The 25,204-nt window shown below is 35.7% G+C and overlaps 1 protein-coding gene across 1 annotated transcript in view; it reads left to right on the top strand.

Moving 5' to 3' along the window:
* Positions 1 to 298: 298 nt before the first annotated feature.
* The window catches only part of LOC130707163 (peroxisomal multifunctional enzyme type 2), a 50,995-nt gene continuing 26,089 nt past the window's right edge, over positions 299 to 25,204 (top strand). Inside the window, exons 1-12 of the mRNA XM_057540382.1 lie at positions 299 to 407; positions 2,340 to 2,399; positions 3,678 to 3,699; positions 3,800 to 3,846; positions 5,363 to 5,447; positions 6,538 to 6,725; positions 13,175 to 13,266; positions 15,880 to 15,904; positions 17,491 to 17,619; positions 20,846 to 20,949; positions 22,392 to 22,628; positions 25,112 to 25,163. Of these exons, the coding sequence (XP_057396365.1) occupies positions 323 to 407; positions 2,340 to 2,399; positions 3,678 to 3,699; positions 3,800 to 3,846; positions 5,363 to 5,447; positions 6,538 to 6,725; positions 13,175 to 13,266; positions 15,880 to 15,904; positions 17,491 to 17,619; positions 20,846 to 20,949; positions 22,392 to 22,628; positions 25,112 to 25,163 (1,126 nt within the window). The 5' untranslated portion in view covers positions 299 to 322. The remainder of the gene's footprint in view (positions 408 to 2,339; positions 2,400 to 3,677; positions 3,700 to 3,799; positions 3,847 to 5,362; positions 5,448 to 6,537; positions 6,726 to 13,174; positions 13,267 to 15,879; positions 15,905 to 17,490; positions 17,620 to 20,845; positions 20,950 to 22,391; positions 22,629 to 25,111; positions 25,164 to 25,204) is intronic.

Raw genomic sequence — 25,204 nt, 5'->3', positions numbered from 1 at the left:
GCGAGGGCTTTCTCTAGTTGCGGCAAGTGGGGGCCACTCTTCATCGCGGTGCGGGGACCGCTCTTCATCGCGGTGCGCGGGCCTCTCACTATCGCGGCCCCTCCCGTTGCGGGGCACAGGCTCCAGACGCGCAGGCTCAGCAGTTGTGGCTCACGGGCCCAGCTGCTTCGCGGCATGTGGGATCCTCCCAGACCAGGGCTCGAACCCGTGTCCCCTCCATTAGCAGGCAGACTCTCAACCACTGCGCCACCAGGGAAGCCCTAGAACTGAATTCTTATTAGTTTATTTTTGCATTGCAGTGAATGATCTAGGAGGGGACTTCATGGGAGTTGGTAAAGGCTCCTTAGCTGCTGATAAGGTTGTTGAAGAAATAAGAAGGAAAGGCGGAAAAGCAGTGGCCAACTATGGTACAGTATTTGAGAGAACTATACTGCTTGTTTTATATTTCCTCAACTGATGCTGTTTCTCATGTTAATAAGTATTGAGCAAATATCTTGGCATTCCAGTATAATTATGAAATTAGATTTTACCTAAGTCTGCCAAAGATGTTTAGTGACGTATTTTTTAAACTTTTGATGTAGATTATTTCATGAGTCTAACTTTTATTCAGTTGTCTATTTAATATTTTTAATAATGAGCGCATGATATAATCAGTACATTACTGTAGATGTGAATATGAATATGGTCTTTTCTTAAAAGACCTGCCTTAGCTAAAAGGTCTTATGTATTTCTACAGAGTAACATTAAATTCTTCGTTTTAAAATTGCTTTTAAAAAACATTTCTTAAAGTAATATAGTGTAAGAAGTGAAGTGCCCCCTTTCTGCACCCAGCCTTCATATTACATTCTGCACAGGTGATCATTGCTGTATGCAACTTTCTTATCTTTATGAAAACGTAAGAGTCAAAGTTAGGCATTAGAAATAAAGACAGCAAATACAACCTTTATGTTTGATGTATTGATTCTAATAGTATTTGTAAGGAATCCTCTTGAGTAGATTTACTTTAAAAAGCTAGTGCTTACTGACTTTTCTGCAAATTAGATTGTTTTTATGGACCAGGGAGAAAATTAGATTGCCAGTGACTTTATTCTGAAATTTTAGAGGAAAGGAAGTAGGATATGATTTGTTTTGAGAGTTCAAGGGAATAATGAGACAGACATTTTAGTATCTTATTTCCACATTGAGAGTCTAGAAAAATGTTTTCAACTTAAAAAAATTTCTGGGGTTTTAAAACCTATTTTGTAAAGATAAAGATTTCAGACTCTCTTCCCTGCCCCTCAGTTTTGATATTCAACCTGTATCAATCAGGATTCAGTCAAGAAAACAGAAGCCCCTCTCGGTTTTCCAAGTGTGAAGGGTTTTATACAAAGAATTAGAGACTTACCATTGGAAGGTCTGGGCAGGTGCATGTCAGGGAAACTGTCGATGACCATCTCAGCCTGTGGCAGGTGGTTTTCAAGAGCTCACCTAGATGTGCTGTCAGTCTCACATCTGCAGCCTGCTCACAAGATTGCCTGCGTTTACAGTCTCTTCCTACTTTTCCTCCCTTTAAGCGAGTATCTCCTTTTGGCAGATCTAACTCAGGAGCTTATGGGTCCTAGGGAAGGGACCTGGCTCCGCCTGTGATTGCAGAGGAAGTAGAAAGAGGCAATGGTGATGTTGAGTTGACAGCTGACCATTTGACGCACAGCTCTGGGGATATGAGCCCTTCTCCTGGGCTGATTAGCAGAAAATAACAAATCCATAATATTTCATTGAGCTTTACTTTTTTAGTTAGTAATACAAAAACAGTAGGTTTGTTTTCCAAATGTAGTGATACAGAATTGAACATGCTTTTTCAAATTAAACACGCTTCTCCTTCCCTCCCTCTCAAAGTCTCATTTGCATCCTTAAGGGGAAGTGCTTATGTGGCTATTTAAAATTCAACAGAAATGAAATAAAATAGATTATTCCATTTGTCGTACTAGCCACACTTCAGGAGCCACATGTGGTTTGTGGTTACCATGTTAGTGCAGAAATAGAGCATTTCCATCTTCACAGAAAGTTCTGTTCGACCATGGTGTCTTGGATATTATTTGTCAAGTACTTCTCATTTACCCCCTCTCTCTTTTTTTTTTTTTTTTTGGTAGGTTAAAGGATTGCCTTAGGGACTAAATTTCTTTTGTAACATGTTATCATTTATATTTTAGTTTGTTACGTGCCTGCAATATAAATGTATTTTCCTTGGAAATGAGTTCTGTTGAATGAATAGTATCTGTCATGTGCTCTGAGCCACAGAATTTAGAAGTCGTTTGTAAGGGATATTACTGAAGTTTTGTCCTAATTTCCCTTTCCCTCAGATTCAGTGGAAGCAGGAGAGAAGGTTGTGAAGACAGCACTGGATGCTTTTGGAAGAATAGGTAATGTTTCTTTGCATTTATGGTACTAACAGAGCAGCTTCTACCTTTCTAATGAAATATTTTTTATTTCACTTTTGTTTATTAAAAACTCTTTTTTGGTAATCAAATTTTTAGATTTGTTTTAAATTTTAATTTTTTTACATACCCTAATCTTATTCCACAAAGGGCTTGAGGTGACAGTTTTTATGCATGTATGTGTTGAGTTTGTTTTATATTTTTTTGTACTTTAAGAGCCTTTAAAAAAACTTGTAAGTATTCTCTAAGTTTCCTTTTTATAATAATTTAATCATACCCCAAATATATTTAGAAAATAAAAAATAAATCAGTATTTTGGCAATAGAGGACCCAGTGGAATATTTTAGATAATTATAATGATTCAGATGAAAATGATTCAGTATCTTGCAAATTAATTAAGATGAATTATATAAAATAAAAATCTTCATTTTTAAGAAGCATTTCAAGCATTTCAAATATATTGTTTAATTTTCCTGACTTAGTCCCATACATTGTTAGTAAAAGGTTATTGAATTACTAGAGGGAAACTACTGCAGATAAGCCCAACATGTTTATAATCTGAAAAATGTTAATTTTTGTAGTTTGAATATGTTCCCCCCCCCCTTTTTTTGGTCTAGCATATATATTTTTCTAGCTATATTTGGTTGAGCTTGTGAGAGACATGTTCACATAGTGTCTGACACAGGGATAGAGACCACAAAGTTCTGAAGTCATAAGGTGAAAATAGCCACAAGATGGTGGTTGAACCTTAAGAAACAATCCCTTCTATTTTATAGTGAGAATGCAATTATGTATGAAGACAGGCCATCAGTTTCTAACTCTAATGGTTTCCTTTCTGGGCTTTTGACTTTTGAGTGGCAAGGAAAAATCTTTTAAACTTTTAACTTTCCCAGTGAATTTTGAAGTTAATTGAGGGATGGTTTACGATTACCACTGAATTCTAAGAACCTAAGAGTTGTGTGACTGCTAATTCTGTAAATAAGCTCACAGAAATTTGGCAGGAGGTAGAGGTGGAAACATTTAGGTATGTAGACTTGAGAGGAAAGCACTGATATAATGGGGTACTTATTGTGCTTTTGTGAATCAGATTTTTTTTTACTATAGGTATAAAATTGTGTTCTGCTAGCACTTGTTACCTATTATATCTACTTTTCCATGGGCAGGGGGGAGGCAGGGAACGCTTTTGAAAGAAATGTGTTGTAAGCAAAGGCAAATTAATATGCTTGCTTTTATATTTGTGACTTGAATATTTTTATATTGTAGATGTTGTGATCAACAATGCTGGGTGAGTATTTCTTTTTAAATTTCCAATAAAGTAATGTACATGCAAACTTTTTTTAAGTGTTGACTTTCTCTTCTCAACATATATAATATCAATTTTTTAGAATTTTGAGGGACCGTTCCTTTGGTAGAATAAGTGATGAAGACTGGGGTAAGTTATTTTAAATATACGTTCTCTGGAACATACTTATCCATTTAGCCTTCTAATATTTGATACATTTACACACTTAAGGAAAAACTTGCTTCTACCTATTTTTGCTTCTGCTAATATAACTGATGATGAGTAAGCTTTACAACTGAAAATGAACAGTTGGAAGAAAAGGCTTTTGTGACTTTCGTTCGTTTCCCTTTTTCTCTTTGAGAGATTGTCAGCGTTTTCTTGCAGTATTAGTTGTTTCTAACAGCCTTTTGCATGCTTGTCTGGCTGTGTGATTCTTATTTCAAGAGCAAGAGTAGGCTATGACTACTGTAAGCAGACAGAAGGAAATGCTAAAAAAATCAAAAGGAAATGCTAAAAAACAAAAACTAAAAACGATGGAGATCTGAGAACTGGGTGGGAAAAACCTAGATATAATTTTGAAACTTCTAATAAGTAGGAAAAATTTCCATTAGGAATGTCATGTTGGAAAGATTGAGTTTAGATGATGAACAGTCACAGTTATAAAATTTTTTTATCCTGTTTGCTCTTTTTTGCCCTTACTTTCATTGGCTATCAGAACTAAAACAAGCATTGGTGGCTGAGACGGTGGCAGGCATGGTAACTGAGATGAATTACATCATTGTTTATAGAGTGTGTTTCTGGGAAATATTGCCAGAAGTTCTTTTGGAAGAAGCAAGATATCTTTCTGACTTAGAATTAAGCAAAGACGGCTTTTAGCTTCCAATTCCCTTGTAATAACTGGAGAAAAAAAGGAGCTGAGAAAGATAGAATTTGTTGGCAGAGGGGACTTAAGTGGGTGCTTTGCTTTGAGCTCTGATGGGGCTGGAGTGTGTCCTCTTCTGGTTTCATCAGAGTAAGATTAAATCTGGAATTGTTTGTTTATCTGCATCATCCTCCAAGTTGTCTGTTCATTAGATTGACATTTCAGAAAGCAGGCTTCTCTGTCTCTCTTTTTCCCTCTTTCCCTCCCCCTCTTTCCTACACCTCCACGCCCCGACCCCCAGCTCTCTCTAACTCATTTGCAAATCCTGTTAAAAATAGGGATTTAGGGATATACTGAACATTTTATAAACATTTCTTGATGAAGAACTGAGTGGTTTTTGATTATGCTTTAACTAACGTTTGTGTTGAGTCCCAATTATATATGTAAAATTCTTGGTTATTTGTATTATGAATTTTTATATAAAATAGGCAAAAATTAAAGATGGCATTGCACTTAGATATGCATAGGCATCGTATTTAGGTGGCATTATATTTATGATAAAGTTAGATATATTAGATAATAATCTAATCATAAATTATAGGCAAAATAGGTATGAATTATTGATTGGTTATGTAACTGGAACTAAAGCAGAAATGATTACTCAGAGTGCAATGTGACAATAGCTGATTTTGAATGCTAGGTATAAAATGAACATCTTTGTATAAGTAAGTCTTTGCTTATGTTGATTCTGAGATAGGTCTGTCTAAATTTGACAATATTCCTGAAAAAAATTTCTTGTTTTAGATATCATCCAGAGAGTTCATTTGCGGGGCTCATTCCTGGTGACCCGGGCAGCGTGGGATCACATGAAGAAACAGAAATTTGGAAGGTAGAGTTGTATGTGGCTGTCAAGGGGGTTTGGAGATGCCGTGTGTGGGTTCTTATGTCCAGAGGAAAAGAATTGCTTTGACGTTGAAAAATACACCTTCAGATATGCACAGGCTTTTTAAACGTAGTTTTGGAAGATGCCTCCCCGTTACATTGGTGTCAGTCATAGATTAGCGAGGTGGACAACTTAGTATTTCTTTTCACCTCCTACTTTTCATTATTAATGATTCTCCTGCTATTCTCTGATATTTTAGCAGTACAAACATTGAGGATTCAGCAGTACTTTATTCTCTAACCAAAATATCATTTTTTGTGCCCAGTGACCAACTGGGGAGAGATGAGTGGCTGTTTTCTACTGGCTGACACTGGTCAGACATGAGTTAGTCTTTGTAAACTAGGAATGGTAAGACTCTTATAGTTGCGTCTGTGTGACTCAGACGTGGCAGACCTAGTAAGTGGCCCCATGCTCTCTAACATAAAAGTTATTCCTGTTAACTCAGGGTTCACACACATCTACTAGAAGTAAATTGCGTGTGATATCTGTTCTTATTGGAGAGTTCTAGTATATCTTGATACTAGCAGTTTCTGAAAGTCAATGATAGGATTTACTTGTTCTACTAAGTAGAGTAAGTGAGATTAGGTCAGATTATGAGATGGTATTATTTAATATGAGGCATTTAATATTATCCAGAAAGGGAAAGGAGCAAAGTTCTGAGGACTAAAGAATTAGAACTTCATGATCTAATATTTCTTACTAAAATTTTAACTTGTAAATTGGCAGTTTATTTTATGTTTATAAATACTTATTGTTTTCAGTACATAATGAATATACATTCTTACACTTGAATTCATTTGATCCTGACCAGGGATTCTTTCTAAAACAATAAAATCTCACAGTTGAATTTTGAGAGATTACTTTTATTATTTATATTAATTTAGATATATGAATCATGACTTTAAGAACCTAATGGCAGTATACAGAGTTGCTTTTGACAGGTATAATAGTAATGAAAAAGAAAAAAAAATGCTTAGAGTTGCAACAGTATCAAAATATAGAAAAGATGATGTTGAGAGATTGATTTTCCTTTTAGGATCATCATGACTTCATCGGCTTCAGGAATATATGGCAACTTTGGCCAGGCAAATTATTGTGCTGCAAAGCTGGGTCTTCTGGGCCTTTCAAATTGTCTTGCAGTTGAAGGCGAGAAAAGCAACATTCATTGTAACACTATTGCCCCTACTGCTGGATCACGGTTGACCCAGAACATTTTGCCTGATGGTAAGTAGTTTAGTTTTTTTTTAATGCTGTTCCTCACATACCTGTGTGGCGTGAGCTTTGTAAAAGTGTTTAATTTTTTGAGTAGCTAAAATAATTTCCTTACAATTTAAAAAAGCATAATGTGTAGTTTATGTTCATTATAGAAAATTGAGGAAAGCACAAACAAACAAAATGTGACCCATAATTCTGCCACACTGAGCTAAACTTTTTCTCTTTGTGTAGGTAGACATACATACATTTTTTCTTTACAGAATGAGGTAATACCATTCTTACTGGTTTATAATAATAATTATTTAAAACAATTAATAGATTATGTTTTTTAGGGCAGTTTTAGGTTTATAGAAGAATTGAGCAGGTAGTAAAGAGAGTGCCCATATACTCTTCCTCCCACACAGTTTTACATCAGTGTGCTACATTTATTACAATTGATGAACCAGTATTGATCAATTTTTATTTATTTATTTATTTATTTATTTGGCTGCATCGGGTCGTTGAGGCATGTGGGATCTTTCGTTGTGGTGCGTGGGCTTTTCTCAAGTTGTGGCACGTGGGTTTTCTCTCTCTAGTTGCGGCGCATGGGCTTCAGGGTGCGTGGGCTCTATATTTTGTGACACGCTGGCTCTCTTGTTGAGGCACGTGAGCTCGGTCGTTGTGGCACCTGGGCTTAGTTGACCCTCGGCATGTGGGATCGTAGTTCCCTGACCAGGGATCGAACCCACATCCCTGCATTGGAAGGCAGATTCTTTATCACTGGACCACCAGAGAAGTCCCTGATTGATTATCATTAACTATAGTTAATAGTTTACTTTAGGGCTCACTCTTTAGGTTGTATGATTTTATGCGTTTTCACAAATGCATGATGTTACGTACCCACGATTCTAGATCATACAGAATGGTTTCACTCTAAAAATCCCCTGTGTTCCATCTCTTCATCCTCTCCTCTTTTTCCCAAATGTCTGGGAGGATTGAAGCTCATTTCTTTTTATCCCTACATAATATTACATGGTATGTAGGTGCCACAATTTGTTTTTTCATTCACCTATCGTGGAACATTTTGATTGTTTCCAGTTTTTGACAGTTGTGAGTGAAGCTGCTATAAACATTCACGTGCAGGTTTTTGTGTGGACGTAAGTTTTCACCTCATTTGGGTAAATATTAAAGAGGATAATTGCTGGATTGTATGGTAAGAGTGTCTTTAGCTTTGTAAAAATTTCCAAACTGTCTTCAAAAATGGCTGTATCGTTTTTCAATCCTACTAGCAGTGAGTGAGAGTTCTGGTTGCTCCACATCTTTGCCAGCATTTATTATTGTTAGTCTTTTGCATTTTAGTTCTTTTAATAGGTGTATAGGGTATTTCATTGTTTTAATTTGCAGTTCCCTAATGACTTATGATGTTGTGCATTTTTTTCCTGTGCTTATTTGCCATTTATTTGTCTTCCTTGGTGATGTGTCTGTTCTTATTTTTTGCTCATTTTTAAATTGGGTTCTTTGTTTTCTTCTTCTTTTTTTTGGGGGGGGGTTCTTTGTTTTCTTGTTGTTGAGTTTTAAGAGTTCCATGAATATTTTGGAAACAAGTTCTTTATCAGATATGTGTTTTGCAAATATTTTTTCCCAGTCTTTAGCTTGTTTTTTTATTCTCTTTAGTCTCTTTCACTTTTGAAGGATAATTTCACCGGGTACAGAATTCTGGGTTGGTAATTTTTTTCTTTCAACACCTGAAATCTTTCACTCCACTCTTCTTTTGCTTACATGGTTTCTGAAGGAAAGTCTGACATAATTCTTTCCTTGTTTCTTTATGCATAAGGTATTTTTTCCCCTCTGTGTTCCTCCAAGGTTTTCTCCTTGTTTTTTCCACAGTTTGAATATAGTATGCATAATAATAGGTGTAGATTTTTGGCAATATTCTACTTGATGTCTTCTGAGCTTCCTGGATCTGCGGTTGGTATCTGTGATTAACTTTGGAAAATTCTCAGCCATCACTGCTTAAAATATTTCTTCTTCTGGGCTTCCCTGGTGGCGCAGTGGTTGAGAATCTGCCTGCCAATGCAGGAGACACGGGTTCGAGCCCTGGTCTGGGAAGATCCCACATGCCGCAGAGCGACTAAGCCCGTGAGCCACAATTGCTGAGCCTGTGCGTCTGGAGCCTGTGCTCTGCAATGGGAGGGGCCGCGATAGTGAGAGGCCCGCGCACCGCGATGAAGAGTGGCCCCCACTTGCCTCAACTGGAGAAAGCCCTCGCACAGAAATGAAGACCCAACACAGCCATAAATAAAAAAAAAAAAAAAAAAAAAAAAAAAATTAAAAAAAAAAATTTCTTCTGTTGTTTTCTTTTTTTCTTCTACTTCTGGTATTCCCATTATGTGCCTGTTCTATCTTTTTATTTTAATTAATTAATCGTTTAATTTATTTGGTTGGGCCGGGTCTTAGTTGCAGCAGGTGGGCCTCTTTAGTTGCAGCTCACAGGCTCCTTAGTTGTGGCTCGCAAGCTCCTTAGTTGCAGCACGTGGGCTCCTTAGTTGTGGCATGCAAACTCTTAGTTGCGGGATGTAGTTCCCTGGCCAGGGATTGAACCCGGGCCTCCTGCATTGGGAGCGTGGAGTCTTAACCGCTGCGCCACCAGGGAAGTCTCAATGTATCTTTTGTAATTATACCACAGTTCTTGGATATTCTATTCCCTTTTATCTTTTTGTCCTTTTTTCTCTTTGCATTTCATTTCAGTTTGGGAAGTTTCTATTGACATATATTCAAATCAAGCTTACTGATTTTTCTTTTTTCATTTCAAAATGTTATATTGTTTTTGTTTTTTAGCATTTCCTTTTGAATTTTTTAGCATTTCCTTCTGTCTGCTTACAGTAGTCATCTGTTCTTGTAAGTTGTCCACTTTTCTCCATTAGAGCCCTTAGCATGTTAATCACAGTTATTTTAAACTCCTAGTTTGAAAATTCCAAAATCTCTGCTATATTTCAAGCTGGTTCTGAGGCTTGTTTTGTCTCCTCAGCCTGTACTTTTCTTGTCTTTTAGCATGCCTTGAAATTTTTGTTGAAAACTGAACATGATGTATTGGGGTAGTAGAAAGTGTGATATACAGAGCTTTATTGTGAGGTTTCATGTTTATCTGGCTAGGAGTTAGGTTGCGTTTATTGGTTGCTGTAGCTGTTGGTGTCAGAGGCTACATTTTCCTCTTTGTCGTTGTTTTTGTGTCCCCTGTTGTCTTTGGGTTTCCCTAGGTACTCTTTGTGTTTGCAGCTCTCTCAGTTGTAATCCACTGTTGTTATACTGGAGGCCTGTTGAAGTGGCTGTAAATTATGGCGAGGGGAAGTGTTCTATAATCTTATGATTAAATCAAGTTTTTTAGCAGGTCAAAGTCTCTGGACTCTGAGCTTCAGTAGAGTTTTTTAGCCTTTTTTTTTTTCTCCCCTTATTTGAGACAGGAAGGCTAGAGGGGTTCCACTAGTCTAATTGCTCTTCCCTTAGGTCAAATAAGGCTCTGGTAGCTTCCCTTGAGGATAGGCCTTTGTTAAGGAGAACAGAATGCTCTGGGCATATTTCAAAATGATTTTATCTTATTGATTTATTTATTTTGTTACCCTCTCCCTTTTTCTCTGTAACATTTCAAAGCAAATCTTAGATGTTGCATTTCACCTAATAAATACTTGGAAATGTGTCTCTAACAGATATGGACATTATAACCACAATGCCAACATCACACCAAATAAAATAATTCATTACCATTGTCTAATACCAAATTTATATGAAAACTTCCTCGTTATCTAAAAAATATCGTTTTAGAGTTAATTTATTCCACAATGATCTAAACAAGGTTCACAGTCGTTTTGTTACTGTATCTCTTAAGTTTTATTTAACATATGATAGTTCATTCTCCTTTTTGAAAAAGTGCCAATTATTTGTTGAAGAAACTGCGAGTTCATTTGTCCTGAAGACTATTTCTCATTCTTGATTTGGATTGCCTTTGCACTTTTGTGGAAAATCAGTTGACCACGTAGGTATGTGTGGGTCTATTTCTGGATTGTCTGTTCTGTTGTATTGATCTGTGGGCCTGTCCTTTTACCAATACCATGATGTTTTGATTACTATACTTTTATAGTAAGTCTTGAAATCAGGTAATGTGAGTCTTCCAACTTTGTTCTTTGAAAACATGAAATATAAAGTTTTAAATTTAAAAATTTGCATGTATGATTGAGAGCCAATGCTTATTTATTTAGTTATATAAGAAATAGAATACTTGACTGGTGGAAAACTATGGTTTTTGATACTCCTGGTTTTAACATATTTCTAAAAAGAAAATATCTATAATACTTCAAAAGTAGTTTCTGTGAAACAGTACAAAACAATTGATGAGTGAAATTACTTTAGAATTAGCTGCTTCATGGCATACAAATGCTTATTCACAGTACCATTTTACTTCCCACGTTTGAGCTAACATTCATTTTAGAACTTGGGATTTGTAATACCAAGTATGTACTTGCTAGCTTTTCCTAAGAGCTGTGCCTAACCAGTTTGCTTTAGTGTAGAATAGGTATTTGTACCTGAGATCTAATTTTTTTTTTCCTTTTCTTTTGTCAACAGGGCCATTTAAAAACGTCCCTTATTTTAAAAACTCTTTATACTCTCATGTCTTATTGAAGGAATTCTTGTTAAAGAACTGGATTATTTAAGTATAATGCTACATATATATGCACAACAGTGTAGGTTACTGGCAAGAAGTAAAGCATCAAAATGTAATGCATAGTCATGAACTCACTGCTCAACCCAAGAATTGGAACATTACTTGCATCTAACTTTATACCTTCTATTCTGTTCCTCTGCTTCATGCCAAGAGATAACCACTATTTAGAATTTTATGCTTATCATTTCTGTGCTAGACTCCTACCTTAGTCACTTTTTGCCATTGGCTGTAGACTTTCTTGAGGAAGCAGCAAGTTTCCAAGAAAATATTGAAAACTTTAGCTTTTAAATTTGCTTTCCTTTGGGAATGTAGCTTCCATTAATTTTGACCTCTAGAGATGTTAGGTCACTGTTTAATGTAGTATCTTTTATGCCCACCAAACCCTAGTGAAAGATGTTTGGAGAATAAGATCTACTTTAGACAAATAATTTAATGTTTCTGGACCTGCTTTCTCTTCTGTAAAGGAAGAGAGTTGTTACAGATCATTTTTAAAAGCCCTTCAGATTCTGAATTCCTGTTATTTTAAATTTTGGTATTTATTACTTTTTTATAGTTTAGAAAAAGCCGAAAATTTATTTTGCCTCAGCGTTTTTCCTCTTTTCCTCTGAAATATTAACTTACAGGCTGTCAAAGGAATTATTTGTTAAAGAACCAGGTGTTATGAGTAATGTGCGGAGACATTTGCAATTTCATTTCCCCCTTTGAAATATATTTGAAAAATGGAAAGTCATGTATGTGACTTACATGTTTCTTACATGAAATGAAACATAATCTTAGGATGAATACCCATGAACTAACTTCCCAAGCTGTATTAGTTATTTACTGCTGTGTAATAGATTACTTCAAATTTTGTGGATTAAAACAACAAGTATATATTATCTCACAGTTTCTGGGGTCAGGAATACTGTAAAGTGAAAGGTTCTTAGAGCTGCTCTTTAATTTACAGGGACTGTAAATGTCATCTTTGTCACTTTAAAATATAAAACTGTATTTTGTCCCTTCACAGTTAAAATTTACATTTATTTGATTCTTTAAAGATTATAAGATGTATTTACAAATCGTGTCTCATTTGAGCCTTGCAACAACTTAGTAGAATAGGCAGGTAACGCATTTTAATTACCATCTTACAGATGCAGACACACGTCCAAGAGAGTTGAGCGCTGTGCTCAATGCCCTAAATTGCCTACATGGCAGGGCCAGCAGTAAAATCTAGGTGTTCATGCTCCTTGTGTAGTACCTTTCTGCTCTGTTAAGTTGCTCACAGAAGGTATGCAACAGGAAAATATTTCTTACACTTTGTGACTCATCAGTCACGGTTGCAAGGTCCATTTTCCATCATCTTACTGCCATTACAGTTGTCAAGGCTGTTTTGTAGTTTTCTAGCTTCTGGGAGAGCAAAATAGTTTTGGGAAAGAATGATACCTAAGTTCATTATGCTATGTATGCCTTTGCTCACCAGTCTTTGCCAAGGCAGCTTTAACTTGTCTTCTAAACAGTACGTTACCCATCTTGGAAAGGTATATCTGATGCCTTCTATGTTAGAAGCCTGAATATATCCATTGGGATGAAAAGATTCTTCTAAAAGCCTTGGATGTTAATACTAATTATTTATGTATATCTAATTTTTTTCTTATTTATTTAAAAAGTCTCTGAACCTATAATTTTATAAGTGAGGAATTTTCAGAAAGTAAAATGATTGATTGAATATGTATATATTCTTATTGATAGTTTTTTTTTTTTTTTTTTTGGCTATTTATTTCAGATCTTCTGGAAGCTCTGAAGCCAGATTACGTGGCACCCCTGGTCCTTTGGCTTTGCCATGAGAGTTGTGAGGAAAATGGTGGCTTGTTTGAGGTATTCTGCACCTTTGCACTTTCTCCCAAAGCAATATTTGTGTAATTAAATATAAAAAATGATTCAAAAATTAGTATTTTCCAATTGTTCACATTTGTAAAAATCTGTATCAGTTGGTATCACTTGTATATTTTTTAATATTATGTATGTGTTACAGTTAAGGAACAAGTATGACTAATGTCCTTTTTTGAGAAAGTAACAGCAACTTTGTAAATTGTTCTTCCCTAGTTCTTCATTTCTGATATTCTTGTCAAATGAAAATGTGACTGGCTGGTTTGATGTGTTTAGTCAGATACAGAAAGTCTCATTTGGTTAGAGATGCTGAGTAGTAAAGTGAAGGGACAGAGGTGGTGGTTTAAAGTCAGCCAGGCCAGGTTTTGATTTCTTGCTCTGGTAATTGCTGGCTCGCTGGAATATTGTACAGATTAACCTCCCTGAGTTTTAGTTTTCTTGGGGTTTTGTTGTGAGAACTGGAGATCATATTTTTAAACTCTTAGCATACCTAGCAGTCACCCCTCAATTTTAACTATTATATCAGTATAGCAGGAATTCAGTCTGGGTATGATAGATCAGTAAACACAACTTACTATTTGTATTAACTTTAAAAATAAACTTTGCTATGTTTCCCTATCGCAAAGCTTTACATGTTTGCTATAAAAATAAAAACCACACATAATCCTACCATCCAGTGAGGTTCAGTTTTCACTCTATAATCAAAGTCCCTTTAGATTTCCTTATGCTGTTTTATATATTTTTTGGCCCTCATTTGAGTTTGATCTCTTTTTTCTTTTCTAGCATAAACTGTTATAGTTTAGACCACCCCCCTTTATTTGATTCTCTGTGGTAATATAATAATAAACCTGTTGCATGCAGAATACATGACATCCAAAGATATTTCTTGGTAGCAAAATTACCTGGCTCAGTTTGAAGTGAATGATATATTAGCCTGATTTATTTGAATAAAAAGCTGTTTAGTAAATGAAAAACAATCTACACATGTCTATGCAGAGATAGGCACCTCTGCTTTCTTAATCACAGTCGTTGATTGTGAATTGTGGAAAATTAGAGGTGGAAAGAACTTTACAACTCTAGATTTAGAGAAGAGAAATTTAATAATATCAAGCCATGTGGAGCTCCAAATTTGGTCTGCCTGTCTTTTATCTCATTAAGGAATTAAACAAAAATTCTTTGTCTTTTACATTTATATTTGTTATTAATTCTGTGACCAAAAATAATATATGCTTTTTGTAGAAAACTTCAAATATATAGGGGAGTTTATAGAGGAAAATAAAAATCACCCACATTACCACTATCGAGAGATAACTCCTATTAATATTTTTATGGATATTCTTTTCCAGTCTTTTATTAGATGTGCATTTTACACGAGTAGTCTTTTTATTTTAGGTATACAATTTACACACATACCCAGACATGCACAGATAACTAGGATAATGCTGTAGATGAAGTTTTGTATGTTGTTCTTTTAGTTTACTATACTGTGAACAGTTTTAGTAAGGGACATTTGCTGTGTGAGATTGAGTGCAAAATACAGTAAGAGCGGTGTGTAATATCCTGACTTAAACCTTGAATGTAAATTGACACTTTGTTTGCCAAGTTTTGATAGATATCTAGAGTGGCAGATAGAGATTTTTTGGATCGACTGGAGCTGTCGTTTCTAGCACCTGCGAGGAGTTTGCAGCTTGTTGCTTCACTCCCCAAATATGATAAAAGATGATATTTTTCTTGCCTGTTACCAGTACCACTGCCACTTTAACTACTCTGACAGCATCAAGGCCGATCATCCTGTTAATATACGTAAAGGAATGAGTGATTTTTAAAAAGCCATACCCTTGAGCGTAGAGCCACTGAGAAGTGTGCTGTCTGCTGGTACAGTTTCTTCTGTTATATGCATGTGGAACACTGTAGTTGTGGTGTTTGAAGATATGACAAACAGATTTTCTTACATCAGACATTTTCTTCTGAGGATTTCCTTGAATGGCTTCTAGAAAAAATACCATCTTTCTGTACGGTGATTAATGTATTTGGTCATTTGCCATATTTCTATATAAAGGTGTTTCATTAAAATGAGTATATGTAGTTCATTAAGTCAAATCCTGGCTTTATTTTTCTTTGCTTTTTATTTTTTTTTATTCATTAAGTCTTTCTAGAAGGACATGTATTTCAAGTGATGTGCTGGGCAAATTTGGTATTTATATTGTTTAACCTTCATGGTTACTTCATGAAGAGTGTATTATTATCCTGATTTTATATAAGGGGAATCTTGAGTTTAGGGAAGTCAAATTATTTGACCAGGAATCAGACAGCTAGTCTGTAGAAGAACTGGTATCGCACCTTGGTTTCTGTGCAAAGGCATGCTTTTCTACTACATGCATTTCTGCTATATCGTGTTGCTTTATTTTTCTACTCTGATAACATGAATAGTGCAAAGTCATGCCAGCCAACGGAGTTTTGTAGAGCTGCATTATTTTCATCCATTGTCATCTAGCATTCTGATACTCGTAAAAAGATAGCTGCCTGTTTTGTTAATTTCATAAAAATTCTATTAGTAATTTCACATTAGATGGTATAACTTCTTCCTCCTCTTTTTGGTAGGTTGGAGCAGGATGGATTGGAAAATGTAAGTCCCTTTTGGTTTTTGGTTTGCCATACATTATTTCCATATCTTTAAACCTGCATATCCAGGTAGAGCTGGGTAAAGACCTTGTCAAATGCCGAACCATTGTATTTAGTGCACGCATAATCAAACTCAAACATTGTTATAGCAACAGGTCTTCTAAAACATGGAAGTTGTCCTGCAGGCCTGTGGTATTTTCAAGGATCTTTTCAGTTTTTTTCCTATTAGCAGTGCTTATTCAATATTTGTCCTGTCCTATTCAGAACTGGCTGTTTCTTCAGGCAGCACAGTCTCTCTTTATATTGATGTTTGTCTTCCCATGTCTCCGGCACCCCACATGCTTGTTCAGCAGAGTAGTGAGTGGGAGGGAGGGTGTTTTTTGAAGATGGGGAGAGCTCTGTCCTAGGCAAGTTCTCCAATTCTCTCAGTGATTCTTTTCTTCCTTGGAGCATGAGACATCAGAAGGAGACAGTGGGGAATCACACTGGACAGCTTTCTAGAAGAGAAATTGCAGCTGATCTATAGAAATTATTCTCCTTCAGCCCAACAGTAAATTCATCTGGCTTAAGTCCTCTTTTACCCCAGTTCTTAAACCTTGTGAGCTCCAAATTGGATAATTACTTTATGGTGTTTAAAAAAAATTGTGAACATTCCAATATCCCAATTCAAGTTTTCAGTTGGATGCTGGTATCAAAATTAATTGAATTATTTAAAAGGCTGCCATTACTGGATGACATTGTTACAACATATTGTAGAATATTATTAATGACTGTTCTCTAAGTTATGAAGTAACTTATTCAAACATTTTTAAGTGTCTTATGACATCTTTTAAGAAAGGAAGATCAGTTGTTGCAATAAAAGCTGTATATGGGACTTTATCAATAAGAAACCTCTAGAAGCTTCTGTCATTCCCCAGGACAAATCTTCAATTTAGTAATCATCAAAGTCTGACCATTCTGTTTAAATAAGGTTCTGTTTATTCCTCAGGCTTTTTAAAAAAGACACAATGTTAAAAATTATCTTCATGGAACTTACGCAGCAATGGTGATTTTTGTGAATCTGGGCAATCTAGTTGACTTCCCATGGACAAGGAGGAAGAGCAAAGGGAGGAAACGGGAGAACTATGTGGGGTTGTCTGATATATTAATTTGATTATCTGGAGTCTTTGGCCTGTTATCACCACTAGTTTTCAGTTTGCTATTCAACAAAGCTCTATTCTGTTCTGTTACCTTAAAGTGTATTATCTAAGTGATCTGTGGTGATGAAGACAGTCTTTTGGTGTGATTATATATAATTTAACTTTCTGATTCAGCATTTCATCCTACCTTTAGTAGTATCTGGCATAGTCAGAGGAGGGAGAGGTTTTCCCTTCAGCTTCAAATATTAGAAAAAGAAATTTGACATCCTAATGGGTTTGTTATTCTTTTAAAAAAAATTTGTAGTAAAAATCTTTAGAAGTTAGAATCTTTTTTCCAAATTCCATTTTTCTTGAAGTTAAAAAAAAAAAAATTCAGGGGACTCATGAATTCTGCTTTCTGTCTCCCTCTTAAACTATGTGTTCAGTATCTTAGTTTTGTTTCTATAACCAGTACGATGGGAGCGGACCCTTGGAGCCATTGTAAGACAGAGGACTCAGCCAATGACTCCTGAGGCGGTGAAGGCTAACTGGACGAAGATCTGTGACTTTGATAATGCCACCAAGCCTCAGAGAATTCAAGGTAAAGAGTCCCAAGTCAGTTCGGTCCTGGTTGGGGAATCAGAGGCAACAAAGCATTCTCTTCTCTTATGGAATTGTCTTCTTAATTGTGATAACTTAGATGCTCAAATCATCTACAGCACATTTTCTGCTCCAGTAGGTATTAGAACTCTCCAATTTAAGGTATGTATGTTACTCCCACTGTCAGTTTTTCAGTTTTCTTATGATCCTGATTTTTTGGTATATGTGTGATTGAGAGGATGGTAGGAGGTGTTTACCCATTTGTGCTCAATGCATCTTTTCCCCATCTGGTGGTTGGTTTCAAAGTCTTGCCTTATCTAATCACATGCTCCTTATCTGACCTGATTTTTCTTTATTTCCCCAAAAGTTTATTTAAGTCTTATATTATTTAGGCTTAGGTCTTTTCTCTCTAGTGAATAGATTTTGCTTTGTTTTAGCACTTTGTTTTTGCTACTGTTTCTCTGCCTTTCTAAGATGCCTCTTATTCCTTTTATCACCTCTGCTAATCTCGGTGCTTCTTTAGAAAAACTCAAGCCCCAGATGTTCAACAAAACCTCCCCAGATATTCTGGGCTTCATTGATCTCTTTCTTAGCTGAACTCTTACAACTTGAGCGTCTAATCATGACTGCTTTCCACTGCTTTTGTTTCATAAGTGTGTGGTTTCTTAGCTGCATAATAAGTTCCTTTGGAGGCAGAGAATGTATCTTGTATGTCCTTTTGTATTTGGTGCTAGTATAGTGCTGAACTCATAGAAAGGATTTAGTAAATGCTTGTTACCTTGAATTATTGAATCATCTATGATATGCCACAGGAAGAGATGGCCAATAAAAGTCACATTATTTTTTCTAGTATAACTCACATATGTATATAGTATATGAAATTTAAAGGACCTTTCTGGGAAGGATCATGAATCAGGATTATTTTACAGAAAAATCTTTTTTTTTCCCTTCCTAGTATTATATTTAATGTTTGATAGAAGAATATATCTGAAAAATGACTGTTCTTTTTTTTTTTGTTTAATCCCAATGTTACTTTCCTGTCTGCTGGTACACTCACTGAAATTTTCATTGTACTTTTCTCAATCAGAGGATAACATGATTGTTATGTCATTAGCGGTAGCATTTTCTGTATTCTTTTTTTAGGTATTTGAGATAAATTTAGTCTCCGAATAGCAGTCACCTATCAATGAAAATTAGGAAAAGGAAAAAGGAAGAAATATCTTAAAAACTCTTCTCTGAGGTCAGAATTCCATTTCATTACCTTAAAAGTATTAGACTAATATAAAGAAAAAGCTAACAATGAATTATATAGTTATAAATGAAAAGATACCCCTAGTATTTGAAGTACAGTTAGAAAAAAAATCTTACACTTTCTGTAGAATCACGACTTTCCAAGCACCCATTTTATCATTCTCATTTTACAGATGATGGAACTAAATCCCAGAAAAGCTGAGTAAATGGCCCAAGCTTTCTCAGTGTTTGAGCCAAGAGTTAACTCCGGTGGTCTGTCTTTGAGTACAGTACCGCCAGCCTGTACCGAGGTTACTTTCAGTTAAATAGCCTCCCATCTAGGCAGCAGCCTAAATGGGGTGGTAAGAGGAGGATTGGTAGGCAAGAAACCTACCTAGTGTCACCAGGAATGGCAGAGAGCCCTGGTCATCTCACATTCTGTAGTTTAGTTATAGTTTTTGTCTGAGTTTAGAAGGAGGCCCGTATATCTAAGGTTTGTTAGAAAGGTCCCAGAGCTTTTGGAACCTTATGGCATATATGGATACTCCGTGAATCTCCTTTATTAACCTTTTAGACCCCAGAATAGCAGCTTCTGAATTCTGTCCGTAGTCACTGGTCATAACGGTGGTTTTCTCTGGAAGAATTTTCAGTAATATTTTCTGAGCAGTTACCTGTACAGAGACCTGGGGGGTAATCTTGACATTGTTACATCCTGGAGGAGGGGTGATGGTGGGGAGAGAAGGAAAATTAGTTGTCCCTCCACCAGATGGAAATTGCACATCTGTGGACAAGGATCTGACTTTACAGAGTTGTAAAATCACTCAAAGAATTTGCAAAGCTCAGAGCCTCTTTGGAATCATAACGTGGGGAGAGTATGTTGGAAACACCCTGTTATCTTTGGTCTATTCAGAGCCTTTCATGATTTTTTCCTGCAATAGCCTGACATCATGCAGTCAGTTCATGAATGCCCGCGAAGGTTCTGCAGCAGGCTTGCTGGATGTTATAGGAATGATCGTCTAAAGCATTGTAGCTTTTCTTAGTCACGTCTGTAACAAAAGCTTTCTTTTTTTTTTTTTTTTGGAAATACCTTACATTTATTTGGATTTCACCAGGAGAATATTAGCTCTTTAGGATATTTGAAAGATGATGCTTTTATGATCTTTATGTAATAGGTTTACCAAAGCACTCTGTCTTATTTAAATTCCAGTGATCCTAAAGAGAAAATTCAATTCGTTCATCCTTACTTATCCTGAAGTTGATGGACTTGAATCATTCATGATTTTAAATTTTTTTCAGTAGAAATGAAATATAGTTCAACTATATAGGAAAAATCTGGAAGTTTGTCCTGTAGGTCACTATTTCAATAGCACTGTAAAATAACTGGCTAGATATTTCACATATGCAAATGCTCTTCCCACACCATAGTGGGACTGATTTTTCTTTTAATTAATTTTTATTGGAGTATAGTTGATTTACAATGTTGTGTTAGTTCCTGCTGTATAGCAAAGTGAATCCATTATACGTATACGTATATCCACTGTTTTTTAGATTCTTTTCCCATATAGGTCATTATAGAGTATTGAGTAGAGTTCCCTGTGCTATACAGTAGGTTCTTATTAGTTATCTATTTTATATATAGTAGTGTGTATATGTCAATCGCAGTCTCCCAATTTATCCCTCCCTGTCTCCCTCTCACTTGGTAACCATAAGTATGTTTTCTACATGTATAACTCTGTTTCTGTTATGTAAATAAGTTCATTTTTACCATTTTTTTAGATTCTACATATAAGTGATATCATAGATATTTGTCTTTCTCCTTCTGACTTAACTTCACTCAGTATGACAATCTCTAGGTCCATCCATGTCACTGCAAATGGCATTATTTCATTCTTTTTTTATGGCTGAGTAATATTCTGTTGTATATATGTAGCACATCTTTATCCATTCGTCTGTTGATGGAAAAAAGCATTATTATTGTTATTTATTCCTTTTTTTAGAATCAATTGGCGGTATAATTGAAGCTCTAAATAAAATAGATTCAGATGGAGGAGTTTCGGCAAATCACACCAGTAATGTGACATCAACAGCTACATCGGGATTTGTAAGTGGAAGAGAAAGCCTAACGCTTTGCCTTCTCTGGAGACTTTTTCTTTTCTTTCCTTTTTTCTTTTTTCTTTTCTTTTATGCAAAAAATGCTTTTCCAAGCTATTAATTTATTGTTAAATAGGAAAGGTGAGTGACCATAAAATTTTATAGAACATGTACTGAATGTTTATAAAATTTGAATGAACATAAAGCTAAAATATTAAATGTAACTTTTACTTTCTCTTCTTCAGTGTAATAAACAAGTGTTTTTTTTGTTTTTTGGAGCATTTTTGATAATCGTCCTTCAGTCACTTTCTAACTCTTTAGAAAAGGATATTTAACTTAGTGCCTCTTTTGAGTCATTTCTTTTAAGGAAAAGCATTGATAGGTTGTATTTTGGAAATATTTCAACATGGCTGCAAGTAAAAAGTCTCCCATTGTGTCAGAAATTCTAATAGAGCTGTGGTTATAGCTCTTGTGAAGTTTGCTGATTAACTATCGCCAGTACTTCTTTTTTTAAAAAAAAATTATAGTGCATAAATAATAAGAAATAAGTCATTTGACATATTCACTTGTGGTGTTTTGTGACTCAGGGGAGACATAGTGATGAAATAAACAATCTAATTGTAACCCTGAGAATATGATCAGTTTATAAATGTGATTTTACTTTAGAGCAGGGGTTGGCAAACTTTTTTGGTAAAGGGCCAGATGGTAAATATTTTAGGCTTTATGGACCACGTACTGTTTCTGACACATTATCTTCTTTTTCTTTTTTTAGACCACTCTTAAAAAAATGTAAAAACCATTCTTAATTCTCAGCTGTTGTTTGCTGACTCTTGCTTTAGAATGAAAGTGATCAAAAATTGGACATGATTCTTTTAGAACCTAACATATGCTTCACAAATTAGCTAGGCATGTCATCACTAAATAGAAAAATATAATATCCAATTAGATAAAGGACAGTCCTGGGTAGGAGCTTACAGTAAAATCTAATTATAACCAAAACCATTATGAGGGAGTCTGATTTACAAGCATTAAGCAGTGTTTTGCTCATCTGTTTCTACTGACTTTTATAAAATAGATCTTATAGAGCCATTCATTATCCCTGTTTATAATAAGTTTTTTATTTTTTGTAATTTTGAGTAGCTAACAGTCACTGTATTACTAGGCTTTTCCATCATCAGAGACAGGAAAGTTGAAAATGAGATGTACTATCTGTTAGCAAGAAGCAGGCAAGAAAAAAGTACTTATTTGTAAATGAGGTCTTTTTCCATACATTATAATTGATTTTATTTAAAAAATGTAGTGAAACAATTATTATACCCTATCATATTTACTAAAATGATATTCTATTCACAAAGCTAAGTATGTAGCAGTTAATAGTTTTGAAAAGTCAGAAATTTAAAGATTTGACAAGAATATCAGTGAAAAAAATAACTTTCTGCAATTGTTCCATAGGCTGGAGCTATTGGCCATAAACTTCCTCCATTTTCTTCTTCTTATACGGAACTGGACACTATTATGTATGCCCTTGGAGTGGGAGCATCTATCAAGGAACCGAAAGATTTGAAATTTATTTATGAAGGGAGTTCTGATTTCTCCTGTTTGCCTACCTTCGGAGTTATTCTAGCTCAGAAATCTATAATGGGTGGAGGATTAGCAGAGATTCCTGGGCTCTCAGTCAACTTGGCAAAGGTATGCATAATAAGAAACCTTTATTTTGCTCTTCTTCTCTTTCTTTAAATATGATTGGTAAATGTCACATGCTGTGTGTGTGTGTGTGTGTGTGTGTGTGTATGGTGTCTTAATACAATAGTTTATAGTGGTTGATTCAAGGATAAAGGTTTAGCATGTCTTTTGATTTTTCTTAAAAAGAAAAAAAGGGTAGAGAGTTAGTTGAAAAGGCAAGCAAAAAGAAGACAACAATAATTATGTACAGTCCATAACCCTGGCATAATGTTACTAATTCTCTCTCTGCCATTACATGCTATTTGACCAAGGGTAAATAACTTCTCTAAGCTTCAGTTTCCTTATGTATAAAGTGGGTATGATAATCCTTACCTGACGATAGTGATGAAGGAGCAAGAGTGAAGAATATTTGAAGCAGAGAGAACAGGTGTAAAAGGCCCCGAGGCAGGTGCATACTTACCTTGTTTTTGGAACAGCAAGGGGGTTGATACAGCTATAGAATGAGCAAGGGGGCAGTGGTAGGAGAAGAGGGCCTTGTAGTCATCATAAGAATTTTACCTCATACTCTGATTAACATGGGAGGCCATTTGTAGTGCTTTGAACTGAGGAGTGGTATGATCTGGCTATGTTCACTCACAGGCTCATTTTTGCTCCTCTGTGGAGAATAGATTTATGGGAGCCAAGCATGGAAGCAGGGAAACCAGTTTGGAGTTGATTATGGTAATTCCAGCACTAGTCTGGATATGCATGGACAGAAAGAGGAGTCAAGGAAGAAGGTTTTTGGTCTGGTTAACTGGGATGATATATATGCATATATACCCATATATTTAGAATTAATTATGTACAATGTATTTAACATGTATAGTAGTTACATATGATATATTACTATGTATAATAAAATAGATCTATACAGTTACTTTAAGGTGGGGATGATCAGGAGTTGGTTTTGGACAGATTTGAGATGCCTATTCTACATTCAAGTGGAGATATACAGTGGGCAGTTAAATATGTGAGTTTAGAGTTTGCGGGGGAGGCCCTACTGGGATTCGTAGCATTTAAGTGAGATTTAAAGACATGAGGCTGGGTGAAATCACCCATGTGTGAATGTAAGTAGAGAAAAGCCTGAGTTTGGTGAGAGGTGAGAGGTGGAAGAGATGAGGAGGAGTGAGCAAGAGAGACTGGGAAAGAGTGTCTGGTGAGGTATGAGGTGTATCAGGAGAGTGTGGTATTTGAAAAGCAAAGTGAATAAATGGTTTCAAGAAGGGAGGAGCAAACAATTGTGAGAAGGCTTTGGGGTTATTTTATTTCTTGAAGTGAGGGTCAGGCCATGAGTCCAGTTGATAACTGTTGAATCGTAGACTTTTGAACTGATTTCTGTGATTTTGACTGATTGGAGAACCCATTTACTGGAGGATCGATTAGCTCATTGCTGCTCTGAGTCTATGAGAATCTACGGTTATTTTATTAAAGTATTCGATGAAGTTGGGAGGGAGGCAAGAAATAGATGCCAGGCAGTTTGTTGTTTTAGTCACTCTCCCATGGTATTTGTTGCATACAGTTCTTCTGTTTGGGTAATGTCAGTACAAACAATTAAAGTAAATGTTTCAGAATTCTTCCTCAGAGTTGGAAGGAGTTGGAAATCATGAATAGTGTTCAAAATCTGTCACTGGGAATGATAGCCGTCTTGGGATTTGAATCCCAGTCTTCCTAACCTTGAGCTTCCAGGTCGTATGATAGTGAGGCAGTCCTTCATTTGTCCTCCCATCACTACCCTCACCCCTTTTCTTTTTCCCTTCTGGGTTCTGAGGAAGACTGGGAATTAAACTGTCCCATAGCAGTTGAGTGTGGTCATTCGGATATATGGGTCAGGTTTTGTTTTTACTGTCCTATTGTATTCCTACATATATTTTTATATTCTTGCTTTGATACATTGAAGTTAAGTGGCTCTGATGTTGCACGGGGTCTTTAGTATTTACTCTTACACTAAGGAAATGTTGACATTGGCAGTGCTTTTACTTGACTGTGGTTGTAAGATTTATATTAATGTTTTGGTTGTGTCATTTGTATTTGGCAGGTGTGACCTGAAATTACTTTACTAGTACTGACCTATTTGTTCATTTTTATTCAATAGATATTTATTGGATACCTGCTATGTTCCAGGCGCAGTGACGAGCACTGGAAATGCGCCTAGTTTAGTGTCTCCATTGGCAAATAATCCACAGTTATCAGTCAACAAAAATTTATGAATGTCAAGAAAGAACACAAATGTATCTTTTCTATTCTAGAGAGCTGACAGTCTTTAGATTGGGGGACTGATTATTTCTGAATCATATAATTAAGAAGTGGGAGCCAAATTGAGACAGATAGTTTGGGGGAAGTAGTCGCGTGAACGTGTGGACAGTGAAATGCCACTTGTGATTAGCGGTATCCACAGAAGAAGCTGTGGAAAAAGAAAGTCTACTAATAAAATTTTGCTTACCCTAACGTAGGTTCTTCATGGGGAGCAGTACTTGGAGTTATATAAACCACTTCCCAGAGCAGGTGAGTTCTTGATGGTTTTATTTTCTGACTAACCTTCCAAA

The sequence above is a fragment of the Balaenoptera acutorostrata genome, chromosome 2 (assembly GCF_949987535.1).
Source record: "Balaenoptera acutorostrata chromosome 2, mBalAcu1.1, whole genome shotgun sequence".
Lineage (NCBI taxonomy): Eukaryota > Metazoa > Chordata > Mammalia > Artiodactyla > Balaenopteridae > Balaenoptera > Balaenoptera acutorostrata.
The sequence above is the reverse complement of the archived record's forward strand: the minus strand, read 5'-3'. Positions and strand labels throughout refer to the sequence as shown.